The sequence below is a fragment of the Acytostelium subglobosum genome (assembly GCF_000787575.1).
Source record: "Acytostelium subglobosum LB1 DNA, scaffold: scaffold4, whole genome shotgun sequence".
Taxonomy (NCBI): Eukaryota; Evosea; class Eumycetozoa; order Acytosteliales; family Acytosteliaceae; genus Acytostelium; species Acytostelium subglobosum.
Genome location: NW_012236528.1, coordinates 1,204,654 through 1,217,433, shown reverse-complemented (window position 1 = coordinate 1,217,433; position 12,780 = coordinate 1,204,654). Strand labels below are relative to the sequence as shown.

The 12,780-nt window shown below is 43.8% G+C and overlaps 4 protein-coding genes across 4 annotated transcripts; 3 read left to right on the top strand and 1 right to left on the bottom strand.

Annotated features, from left to right (window-relative positions):
- Positions 1 to 43: 43 nt before the first annotated feature.
- SAMD00019534_026470 (hypothetical protein) lies at positions 44 to 3,799 on the bottom strand (the record flags this gene model as incomplete). Its single annotated transcript, XM_012901945.1, has 4 exons — positions 44 to 2,674; positions 2,744 to 2,983; positions 3,064 to 3,547; positions 3,630 to 3,799. The coding sequence occupies 4 exons, from the start codon at positions 3,797 to 3,799 to the stop codon at positions 44 to 46; spliced, it is 3,525 nt and encodes a 1,174-aa protein (XP_012757399.1).
- Positions 3,800 to 5,112: 1,313 nt separating this feature from the next.
- On the top strand, positions 5,113 to 6,671 carry SAMD00019534_026460 (hypothetical protein; the record flags this gene model as incomplete). Its single annotated transcript, XM_012901944.1, has 2 exons — positions 5,113 to 5,335; positions 5,419 to 6,671. The coding sequence occupies 2 exons, from the start codon at positions 5,113 to 5,115 to the stop codon at positions 6,669 to 6,671; spliced, it is 1,476 nt and encodes a 491-aa protein (XP_012757398.1).
- A 2,593-nt stretch (positions 6,672 to 9,264) lies between these two features.
- On the top strand, positions 9,265 to 10,830 carry SAMD00019534_026450 (hypothetical protein; the record flags this gene model as incomplete). Its single annotated transcript, XM_012901943.1, has 3 exons — positions 9,265 to 9,571; positions 9,654 to 10,635; positions 10,818 to 10,830. The coding sequence occupies 3 exons, from the start codon at positions 9,265 to 9,267 to the stop codon at positions 10,828 to 10,830; spliced, it is 1,302 nt and encodes a 433-aa protein (XP_012757397.1).
- Positions 10,831 to 10,982: 152 nt separating this feature from the next.
- SAMD00019534_026440 (hypothetical protein) lies at positions 10,983 to 12,617 on the top strand (the record flags this gene model as incomplete). The annotated part of the gene is made up of 2 exons (XM_012901942.1): positions 10,983 to 11,277; positions 11,341 to 12,617. Coding segments are annotated over 2 exons (1,572 nt in total), but the record flags the coding sequence as incomplete, so codon positions are not given.
- Between the last annotated feature and the right edge of the window lie 163 nt (positions 12,618 to 12,780).

The following is a 12,780-nucleotide window of genomic DNA, read 5'->3' as shown; positions in this document are numbered from 1 at the left end:
ACACACTGAACGAGGATCAATTTGAATTAATACATGTATTATACTATACTACAGCAATGTTCTTTGTGGTTGTGTTGTTGTTGTTGGTTGGTGTTGTTGTGCTCTTGATTGGTAGTGCTGGCTGAGGCTTCAGTGTTGGGGCAGCAACGGGCGCACCAACAGCTAGACTGGGTGGAGTGAGTGTCTTGCCGTTGGTGTGATTGGTCGCCGCCACTGCTGTCGACGTCGTTGGAGTGCCACCCTGTTGTTTGTTGTTATGATACTGCTCTATATAGGGGAAGGGGTCATCTGAGAAAATGGCAGTGTCGAAGCAATCATAGATGAATCGTCGAGCGCCTAGACGGAAGCGGTAGTGATCCATGATGGCCAGGATGACACTGAGCATCTCTCCCGAGGCAAAGTATTCTGGCGACTTGACCTTGAGTCGTTTAAGGTTCTTTGACGCTGTCTCTGCAGTGATGTGGCTGGCAAGATTGATAACATAGCCAATGATCTCTTGTTTGAGTGGATCGCTAAAGGTTGGCATGTCGAATGGTGTGTTGGCCCATGATCCCTTATACTCGTAGGGTGCCACCTTGAGGAATGTGCTCTTATTCAAGTCCTTGGGCACTGAGATCCTGTTCGACAGGTCCGTTGGTGACTCCCAGCCATGCTTCTCCAAGATCTCAGCAGCAGCCTCGATCGAAGAGATCATACCGAGAGCGTAGAAGCATGTACCACGCAGTGAGAGACAGGGCGACTTCTCGGCCAGCTCCACCAGCAACGGTACCACGTTGAACTCCACGAGGAATTGGAAGCCAGGTTGTGATGAGCACACTTGACCAATCGCAAAGATGGCCGCACGTCGCTCGAGGGGATGGGCCAGCTCGTCCTTGGCCATCTTGACAAACTTGGCAAAGTTGTTTGAACGTCTGAGGATGAAGCAGCCCTCCTCGGTCTTGGCCAGCTCACCAAAGAAGTGTGGCGGCAGGTAGACGCAGTTGTTGCCCTGGTCTGCCTCGCGCTGTCTATAGATCAGTGGCGTCAATGCCTCTGATATAGCATTCTCCACAGAGATGACGTAGTTAGCGTTCTCGCTGGCCAGCCACAACTGCTGCTCTTGATCCACAAAGTTGATCTCCTTCAAGTAGTTCAGTCCGTTCGTTCTCGAGAGGAAGCGAAGCAGCAGACTCTTGCCTGGCTTGCCTAGCTTGAGCAAGGGTGGCTTCAGCTTGATGAGTGTGTCGAAGCAGTCTGGGTCGTCGCAAGCCTCGTCCAGTACGTTGAGTGCCAGGATCGACACCTTGGAGTCGTTGTCATTGAGTTGCTGTACGAGATACTCGATGCCCCAGTGACAAAAGTCTTGCACACCCGCACGGAACAAGAATCGCATGTACTTGGTTGCCAGATAGCGCACCACCACCTTGGAGTTGGAAGACGTGAGTGTCCGCTGCAGGATGAGTCGCGAGTCGCCGCACAGGTTGTAGTCGAGTGAGGTGATGATGGCATGCGACAGGTCATCACGACCAGATAGCTCGGCCAGTGGCCTGAGGTAGTCAAAGATGTGATGGCGGTTGACAATGTTCAGTCCATTGGGCTGTGATGACAACGTGCCAAGCATTGTAAAGTACTCGCGTGCCATGGTCTTGAGCACCTTCTCCTGTGAGAGCAGACGTGGTGCACCCTTGTCGTGCGTCTTGGGCGGGGACGAAGGCGATTGATTGAGCTCCATCTCCAGTCGCAGCATATCGGCGATCTGCACGATAGTCTTGTTGTCCTTGAGGAACTCGTTGCCGCACTCATGCGAGATGAGCACCTCGAGCAGGACACATGCCACACGCACATACTTGAGGTTTTCGGGCGTCCACGCCATTGACGTGAAGCTCTTGTTGCTTGGACGCAGGAATGAGAGCACACGCTTGATGAACTTTGTCTTGAGGACGTTGGCCATGTGCACAGAGTTCTTGAGTGGGCCCTCGAGGATCTCGAGTATGAGCTCCCAGTTCCATTTGAGGAAGTCTTTGGTGACTAACACCTGGGTGTCCTTGATCTTGGCCTGGAAGTGCATGTCGTCCATCTGATAGTCCATGCGCACCTTGATCGCGTCCACCTTGTCCAGACGGCGGTCCTGACCACGCACACGGCGCCACTTGTCCGCTCCTGTCAGGCCGATCAACACGGACTGGTCCACCGAGTTGCTCGAAGCCTTGATATGTGAGTATGAGTGCAGGTTGGTGACCATGGTGCTGGAACGCGATCGCAGACGCGGGTCCAGTCGGAATGAGATGGCCGAGTTTACAATGGCCGGCAGCGTCTGAAGCTTGGCACACTGCGACGAAGGCAGTAGCGAGTTGGAAATGTACAGTAGTTCGCCGAGGAGCACGGTGGCTTTGGTGGCCACACTCTTGCTCAGCTCCTTGTCGAGGTCCATCAGGCCGTCCTTGTTTGAGGCCGATGTCAAGTTGCCCAAATGGGCCAGACCCTCGATCAGGCCGCAATCAATAAACGATATCAGCAACACGGCGATATAGTTGTTGAGTAGATTGTGTCGAGAGGACTTGACTCGTAGCGGCAAGTCAATGAGTGAGTCTGGTCCAAGCACCAAGCTCTGTGATGCCTTCTGTTGTCTGAATGGATCGCCACTCTTGGGTGGTCCAAACTTGAATATATCAAACAGTGCATCCAATATCTTGTCCTGTTTTTGGTATTGATGATGGTTAGTCATTCATTCATTCAATCAATAGGCCCAATCGATCAATCATACATTCAACTCCAATTGAGGCATTTTCAATGCGTCCACGATGGACTTGAGGCCTTGTTCATCGGATGCAAGACTGATGATACCAATCCAACTCTTGAGCAGTGTGATGACCGCCTTGATGCTGCCAGTCCACTTCTTCATGTTCAACTCATCGTCCTTTTCCTTCTCCTTCTCCTTCTCCTTGCTCAATCCTTTGATCTTGATGCCCAGCGTCAAAGAGTTGGTCAAAGGTGACAATATAATCTGTTGTTGTTTGGTTCGAGTAAGTGAGTAAGTGAGTGAGTACTATGATCACGTTGATCCAGACGCGTCCATGAACATACCTCAAGGTCTGATGTAGGTCGCACAAAGACACGTGTCCTCTCTTCGTTGAGGATGTAGAGGATGGCGATGAGGAGTGACTCTTGTGTGCCGTGATAGAAGGGGTCCAGGACGGCGTCAAAGAGCATGCGGATGCCGTTGGACTGGGCAGTGGTCTGCGGGTTGCGAATGGCCACCTCGCACAGAGTCTCGAGACACACGCGACAGAAGTTGTCCTCTTGGTTCTCTGCGATGGCCACCAACGTCTTGACGATGCATGGTGGCATCTGTGAGCAATCGATCTCCATTATCGTCCTAATGAGCTTCAGTGCCTGAATGCGTTCGGCTTCACTATGCTTGTCGCGTTCCAATGATCTTGTGATGAAGTAATGTATCTTTAAGTTGACGATCTCCTGGATGAACTTTGATGTCGTTGCATAATATCTGATCACTCTAAGTGCTGATGTTCGCATTGTCTTTGGAGGTGATGCCAAGAATACCCTCACGCTATATAACATTCATGAACATGATTGTTAGCAACTAACAATCTGATTGATTGATTGATTGAATGATTGATTGATACACATACCTTTTGAGGAACTGAGCGATGGGGATTAGCTTTGAGAGATCGGTCACATATTTCTTAAGATCGACCAATCGATTTAGATGATCAAGTTTCACTTTGAAGCTCAATGACCGATCATCCAAGTGTGACAAGCTTGATAGTATCTGTTTCTTTGTGTCTGCATCTGTATCCATGATTTACCTGTCTATTCTTATTCAAGCATCATTCACAAGTAAGTTAGGAGATTGTACTTTGTTCAAACCTGAGAACCATTCACTATATCATACCAAACTTCAGGTTAACCTCTCTAAATGACTCAAGTCAATCACTTGTGAGATGGAGTTGGTGAGTGATAAAGTGAACAAAGTATGAGATTGAACGATTGGTTGATTTGTATGCCACTCTCTATCTTGATTGAATAAGACCTGATAAGTAGAAGATTGGTTTGTAGGTAACAAGTATACCTTCAATGTATACAAGTATTCTATGATTGATTGTTCAGTTGTTGAGTTGATCACAAGTGAATGAATAATGAATGATTGATGAAGCCACCCCCTTTTGAACCTTAATTGCTTGCTTTACACCCTATCCCCCACAAGTCAAAAAACACAAGACCTAAATGAAGCAACTTGGATGTTGATTGATTGAATCAAATAAGTTTATTTATTTACATTGATTATCTCTATTCCTTAGAGTTCAACTAAGGGTACTCTTATTGATAGTACATAGTGAATTCCAAGTTGGTACCATTTACACTTAGGTTGACAGTGTTGGCACTCATTGTGCGTTGGAAATAGTTGATCTCTGAGATCACCTTGATAGCTCCATCACTAGGTGGTATGACAAAGTTGTTGCCAAAGATCTCGTTTGGTAAGGTTGTAGTGTATCCAGGTAGGAATCGCAATTGAAGTTTGGTCTTATCCTTCAACAAAACACATGTCTCACCTGCTACACTGCCATATAATTGATGTTGTTTCTTATTATAAAGTGAATATCTTGCCATCTCTGATTGTACTCCATCCGGACATCTAACAGCCACTGTTAATGATATTGATATAACTGATATCACTATAAATATTAATATTAAATTATTATTTTTCATTTTAATCTTATTATAATTATTATTATTATTATTATTTTGATGTGATTAGTTATCTCTATATCTATAACAAATTTATTATTAAGTTATGGATACCACCCAATAATTATAATCACTAACATTCAAGAGGCATCATCAACCAAAGTGTTGGCAACACTGTCATCAGTCACACACCACCAATCAATCAAGAACAAACACACATTCACACACCACTCTCACCAATCAAACACACATTTTGATCAATCGCTAAAACTAGACACTTGTGTTTCAATCCATTATGAACTTCAACCAATCAATCAATCAGATAATAACAAGACAGGACAGAACAAACACATGATGGATACACTACCATTCACAGTACTTAGATTGATTGTTGATTGTTTGGATGATAATGCAGATCGTTTGATAATGTCATTGGTGTGCAAGAGATTGTTTGATCAAAGACAATCATACCTCAGTTTTAATCTTGATCGCTTGCCACCACGTGATTACTACAACGAGGACAATGTGACACTAAACTCATACAAACAGATAATCAACAATAACATTGATTGCAAGTCACAATCAGTATTGGTATACACCGACGACGATGGTGTGATTGACATGGACTATGACTGCGGCTATTATATTGGTATGTTGTACATACCTTCACTCCACCTCCACCACTCTACTCGATCTAACATGTGATGATTGATCAATCAATCAATCAATCAGATAGTGCACTGAGCGACAATGAGTCATGGAAACAAGAGGTGTTGGGATTGGTGATGGTTGATCATATTCACTTTAGAGATTGTAAGGATAATGCATTTGATGAGACATTCTGGAATGGTGTGATTGGTCTGTTGGACACTCTTCGTGCGCGATATCCAAGCATTATCATTACCGCAAGCTTGACTTACATGACACAATCAATGAGGGATGTACCATTGACTGAGTTGTCAGTGGAGGAAGACCAGCCTGGCGACATCAACATCATTCAAACATACCAATACCCGCCAACATTGACCAAACTCATGATCTCCAGACTCTACTGGGTCGATCCCCGCCTCGACCTGACTGGCCTGACTTCGCTCAAGATACTGCAACTTCCTAGCTTGGCTGGCAAGCCACTGGACGGTTCGAAACTGCCCTCATCACTCACCGATCTCACACTGACCTATACATTCAATCAAACCGTATCCAACTTACCACCGAGTGTCACCAATCTTAGGGTACTTTGCGTATCCAACTCGCACCCAATCAACCATCACCCAACACTACGCACATTGCAACGAGGCAAGACATTCAACATGGTCTTCTCATCACCATCATTGCCATTCACTCTGCTCACAACTCTCAGACTTGGCACCATCGAAATCAATGACTTCAAGTCCATCGATTGGACACTGATGCCCATGCTCACGACGTTGAGCATGTATTTGACGACATCAGATACCACCACACTGATCAATCTATCTGCGTTGCCATCGTCCATCAAGCGCATGGAGGTCACTCCATGTGCACCAATCGAATCTTTCCCCGATGGTCTAGAGTACCTACACATCTCATTCGATCGTTGTAGCTTCAAGTTAGTCAGCACGATGTGGCCAGGCGGTATCCAAGCATCACATATCCACACACTTAGCACATACTACTACATCCACCCTTTGTGCCGGGCGGACTTGCCGGCGTCCATCACAACCTTGAAGTTGTTTGGCAGCAAATGTTTGAATTTGGACCCAACAGAATACCCGCCATTGTTACGAAAGGTGGAAGGCACAGGCAGACACTCTGGACACCTACTACAAACATTGTCCGCGAGTCCCATCCAACAGATGGAGCTATGCATGGATAATGGAGAGGGTGTTGCCCTGCGACGAATATCCTCAAACATATTCATGCGAATAGATGAAAGATTGGTGCGATCTGGATTCATCCACATTGACCGACTCCAAACACTTTATGCCGAAGACAGGATGATGTGATCAAGTATCTTATGGACCAATCAAGTTAAGTGACATAATAAATATGTGTAATGTTGCAAAGTCAGTTTCCAGTGGTGTGATGGATAGAGACAACATAATGATTGATTGATTGACTGGATTTAGCATCGATCACTGTCGTTTGTTTTGCTCGTGCAGAATTCTGCTTTGAAGAACACCCTCCTCTGCCATTGGATGGCTTAAGGAAGTTGTCATTTTATTCTGGATTCTCAAGACTGATTGACAAAGATATTCTAAAGAAATTGCCAACAACAATTCTTCATCTAAAGCTCACAATCGATAGCTCCGAAGATTTATTCAATCTCAGGAAGAATATCACCAACTTTGTTCTTCATCTATGATAGGAAGCTTGTTCGCTCTGGCTTCATCAACCTTTCCACTCTCATATCAATGACCAAAGAATATTATTAGATCTTGGTAGCCCTCGCCCTCTCATTATTAAGTCTGGTCTCCACATTTCACATTCATTCTTTCATGCATTCATTTTTATTCATACAGATACATATATAAATAAATAAATAGAGATAATACTTAGACAAGTTGTTGAATACTTACCTCGCAATACAGATCGATTGATGGTGTCATTGGTGTGCAAGAGATGGTTTGAACATCGACACTCATACTTACACTTCATCACCAGCGCTCCAAGTCATATGTACGAATATGATGTTAACCATATTAGATTGGGATCGTACAAACATATAATCGACAATGATATCAAGAACAAGCCTTTTGATATTTATATGCATACAACAGATCACAGAGATTGTCTAGAAACTGATCTATGCTTTTACGTTGGAAATGTGGATGATTATTATCGAGGGGATGTTGATATATCAGTCAGACGTCACCTTTGGATGAGTGAGGTGTTGAAGATTCCTCGCATACAGTCCATTGCCTTCCTCGACTATAATACGAACGAGTTGGATCAGGAGTTCTGGGACCGCACTGTTGAATTCTTTGAGGCACTACGCGAGAAATTCGACGACTCCACTCCAGAGGTGTTCTACTCACAAGGGTCGTTCCCTGCATTGCAATTGCAACGTATTCCAATCAATGAGCTTGACATCTACAACGCAAACCACAGAGACTTGGATTATAATTACAACTTGGACCAAGATAAGTTGCCGTCAACCTTGGTCGGTTTGAACCTGTCCAACTATCCAGGTCACGACATTGACTTGAGTCATCTTCGATTGCTCAAGACACTTAACTACGATAACTATCTACAGGATGGACAAACTTTGAATCGACCTGCGCTGCCTCCCTCACTCACTAGGCTCACGATTAACTCGAAAGCTGTCCCTGAACTTGTCACACTTCCTCCAAGTGTCACTGAACTGAGTGTGACTATCATCGTAGGGGAGTTCAAACTCATTAATGTCACTCATCAACACTTGTGCAAACTAAAGTTGTGCTCGCTCTCCATAGTCAACAATCAACCTTTTCCTAATCTTAGAGAACTAGATCTTGAATCAATCAATGCCATGTCTATATCACGCATCTCAAACTCCAACTTTCCTTCACTCAAACACTTGAAGATGGGGTTGAGGAAGGATTCCAGAACACTACCAATCGACTTATCATCAATACCTACATCACTCACTCGACTAGACATCAGTAGTCATCGCCCAATTCAATCACTCCCTCAAATGATTGAGTGGCTCCGAATCAAGTACAATAATGATATTACAGATAATAATAGAAATATTCATTTATCAATGATTGTTTGGCCCTCATTGATCAGAACACTCAAACTGGAAGGTTATAGTTACCCTTTGGAATTAGGTGATATACCATCTTCAGTCACAGCATTGGAGATACTCGATCACAGAGGTCGATTTGATCACAATATATTACTACCAAACATTAGGAAGTTGGCAATTACTTTCAATCAGACCGATCATTATGTTGACCTAATTGGACATCTTCCTCTGACCATTCAACAACTCAAACTGAAGCCGCAATCATCTATAATCAAATACTACGATCTCAATCTTCTTAGAATATCATCAACATTATTCTTCAAGACCAATAGATATTACTTTTATGAATCATCCTTTGTTAATCTATCCAAGTATATATAAACATGTCCAACCCTTACGCTTACCCTACACTTACCCTATCAAACATGCCCTCACACACTTACCCTAGCACACTTACCTTGGCTCATTCACAACCGTGGAATATTTGTGATGGTCACCACAATCAAACATATAATATAGTAGAGATAATGGATACACTACCTATAACAATACTTAGAAAGATTTTAGATAGTTTAGATCGTAATGCAGATCGTTTGGATTGCCTGACGTCTTTAATAGCATCAAGGATACATTTCAACAATTACCAACGACAATCAATCATCTGATCATCAATAATGTATACAATCTCAGAAGGATATCACCAACCCTATTCCTGCTCACTGATAACAATTTGGTGCGCTCATGTTTCATCGACCCGCCAACACTCCAATCATACATCCAGCGGATCACAAATGCCCAAACACTCAATCATTCAATCATTTTCACAATCACAATTAATTGTACAGATAAAAGATAGGGATAATGAGATAATGGATACACTTCCAGTTATAGTATTGAGACAGATTGTAGAGTACTTGCCGAGTAATGCAGATCGATTGATCATGTCGTTGGTGTGCAAGAGATGGTTTGATCAGAGACAATCATACTTGCACTTCTACACTGATCGCATGAATCTCAACAAGACCGGCATCATCAACTTTAACAAAACAGTGACATTGAACTCTTACAAACAGATAATCAACCAAGACATCATCAATGCACCATTAACTATACTATTATACACTGATCCACATCAATATATCAATTGGGATACATCTAATCGTTGTATCTTATTAAGTAAGTTGATTGAATGATGATTGATTCAATGAACAATTGATTGAATGAAGGACCTTGTCTTGCTTGATTGCTCACAACATAGATGGAGACACATGGAAGCAAGAAGTGTTGGCAATGAGATGGATCAAGAAGATCACCTTTTGTGATTGCCCCGCAAAGCCCATGGACAAGGAGTTCTGGGATGGTACCACAGAGTTCTTTGAAGCTCTGATCGCACGTGATGGACACCTCCCAAAGATTCAGTTCAATCAAAGAACTCGCGCGTTGCCACAGCAGCATGTACATCTCGATGCACTAGCCATCTCAATCTATGGAGACTCCAATGACGATGGTGGAACCTTCAACATTGACGCGCTCCCGCCAACCTTGACCAGCCTAAGGTTCAACTCCTACTTCTGGTTCGTTCCACATTTTGACTTGACACACCTTGGGTCACTCAAGTCTCTCTACCTCTTGCATGACATTCAGAGAAAGCAGTTTGATTCGTCCAACCTCCCGCCCTCCCTCACCAAGCTTGGGATTGAGCTACCGTCCATGGAAAACGCGCCCTTGGTCAAGCTTCCTCCAGGCATCACTAACCTCTCATTGCAACACAATTACCCATTGCAAGGAGGCCACTATCTATCCAAGCTCGAACTGCCCGCTCATTACTTGAGAGTGCTCAAGTTTGGGGACATGGACGGTAGCACCCTGCTCCGCATCACATCATCCAACTTCCCAGTTCTAGAGCATCTAATATTTGAGTACAAGCTATTCAACGAGATACCGATGGACTTGTCATCACTGCCATCGTCACTCCAAAGATTGAATGTGTCGACATATCGACCCATTGCATCGCTACCAAGTAGCATTGAATGGCTGAGCATCCAATTCGAATGTAAGTTCCAACTGTCCGACATGGTATGGCCTAGTCCCTCACGAATCAGAACATTACATCTGGCAGCTTATGGGCATGAGCTGAAGGAGGGTGACATACCAACGTCGATCACCAGTTTGAAGCTCAAGAGATACAACAAACCAGTACATCCAAGTGCATTGTTCAATGGTATACAGAAGCTAGCATGGTATGGAGGATGCTTCAATCATATCAATGATATATTACATCATCTACCAACAACAATATATCGATTAACACTTGGATACATGTTTAACTTGCGAAGAATATCATCAACTCTATTCCTTCATATCAAAGATATACTGGAACACTCTGGATTCATTGATCTGACTGCAATCCAATCATATCTAGCATCAAGGAATAAATAGCAAATGGTCAAACCCTAACCCTACCCTTGCCCTCGCACTTGCCCTTGCCCTTGCCCTTGCCCTCACACACTTACTCTCGCACTCTTCAAAGATTCATTCATTTGACCAGATGAGAATACATGAACAGATAATATAGAGATAAGAGATAATGGATACATTGCCATTGACTATACTTAGACAGATTGTAGAGTGTTTGGATTGCAATGCTGATCGATTGATGTTATCACTGTCTTGCAAGAGATTGTTTGAACAGAGACACTCATACTTGCACTTCTACATCTATGGCATGCCACTCTATCACAACTATAACATCGATAAAGTTACATTGAACTCTTACAAACAGATAATCGACCAAGTCATAAACAACAAGCCAATGACTGTATTCATATACACCAACGAGATGAATGAGTGGAGTAAATCAGCAGATCGTCGTATCTTAATTGGTATGTGTAATGTGGCGGACGACTCATCTCACGCATAGTTACTTACTTAGTGATCTTGAGCAGCGGGTGACAAGCGCTATAGTGATGAGTGGAAGAATGAAGTGCTGGCAATGCCCTCCATTGAATGCATTACCTTTTCAGAATGCGAGTTGTGTCCATTGGATGAGAAGTTCTGGGAGGGCACAGTTGACTTCTTCAAGGCACTACGCGATCGCTACCAAGATGGATCCATTCCAGAGATTAAGTTCAATCAAACATCCAAACCATTACAACTACATAACATACCAATCACGGATATCGACATATCAGTTGACTTTAACAGCAATGACGATGATGAGTTGGGAGGTATAATCCGACCAGGCATGTTCCCCTCGACTTTGACCAAACTCTGCTTGTACAACAATCATATCTTTGAGCCTCGCATCGACCTTACCTACCTTCGATCACTCAAGACTCTATACTTCTCCAACAGGGAAGACCAGCCTTTGGATGGGACAGAGCTGCCAGCTTCATTGACCGAGCTGGAGCTTGAATCACGCCTCGGCCATATCAATCTCAACTTGCCACCAAGCATCACTGACTTGGCCGTGTACGGTGCCATCAGGTATCGAATGGATATCCGCAATCCTCAAACAATACGATCAATAAGCTGTTACTCTGCATCCAACATCTCCATCAAGGACTACACCAATCTGAGGGAGATCTCATTCCTATCAACCAATGATGGTGAACTTTCGCAACTCACATCGGAGAACCTTCCATTATTGGAATGTATGTACCTTGGATTCAAAGAGGTGACAATGGTACCGATCAATCTCTCTGGGCTGCCTGCGTCACTCAAGCGACTCTGCATCAAGACCCAGCGACGGCCAATCGCTTCGCTACCCAGTGGAATTGAATGGCTCAGAATACATTTCGATTGGTTCATGGAGGATGTCAAACTGGCGGGCATAGTATGGCCGAGTCCATCACTGATCAGAACTCTAAAGTTGGAATCATACTATTATGAGTTGACACCCGATGATATTCCATCATCGGTGACCTGTTTGAAGCTACTCTCACACAAGAAGCAAGTGAGACATACTGCACTGTCGCCAAACATTAGGAAGTTGTTGTGGTATGGAGGTAGCAGAGAGCATACAATCGAGCTGATACAACATCTACCAATGACAATTCAACGATTTGACATACAAGTTGGTTCAGAACTGTTCAATCTCCGTCGTATCGACTCAACACTATTCATACAGATCGAAGACGTCCTTTTACGCTCTGGCTTTATCGACCTGGCAACACTCGAATCACTTCTGGCATCAATCAAAGAACGATCGTCAAGTGACTTGTGATCGACCAATCAGATCATATATTTATAACTTTGGCGCAACAATGATCCATGGATCATTCAATCATTTCACCAACAGATAGATACAGATAGAGATAAGATAAATACAGGATGGATACACTTCCACTTACAGTATTGAGATATATAGTTGAGTGTCTTGATGA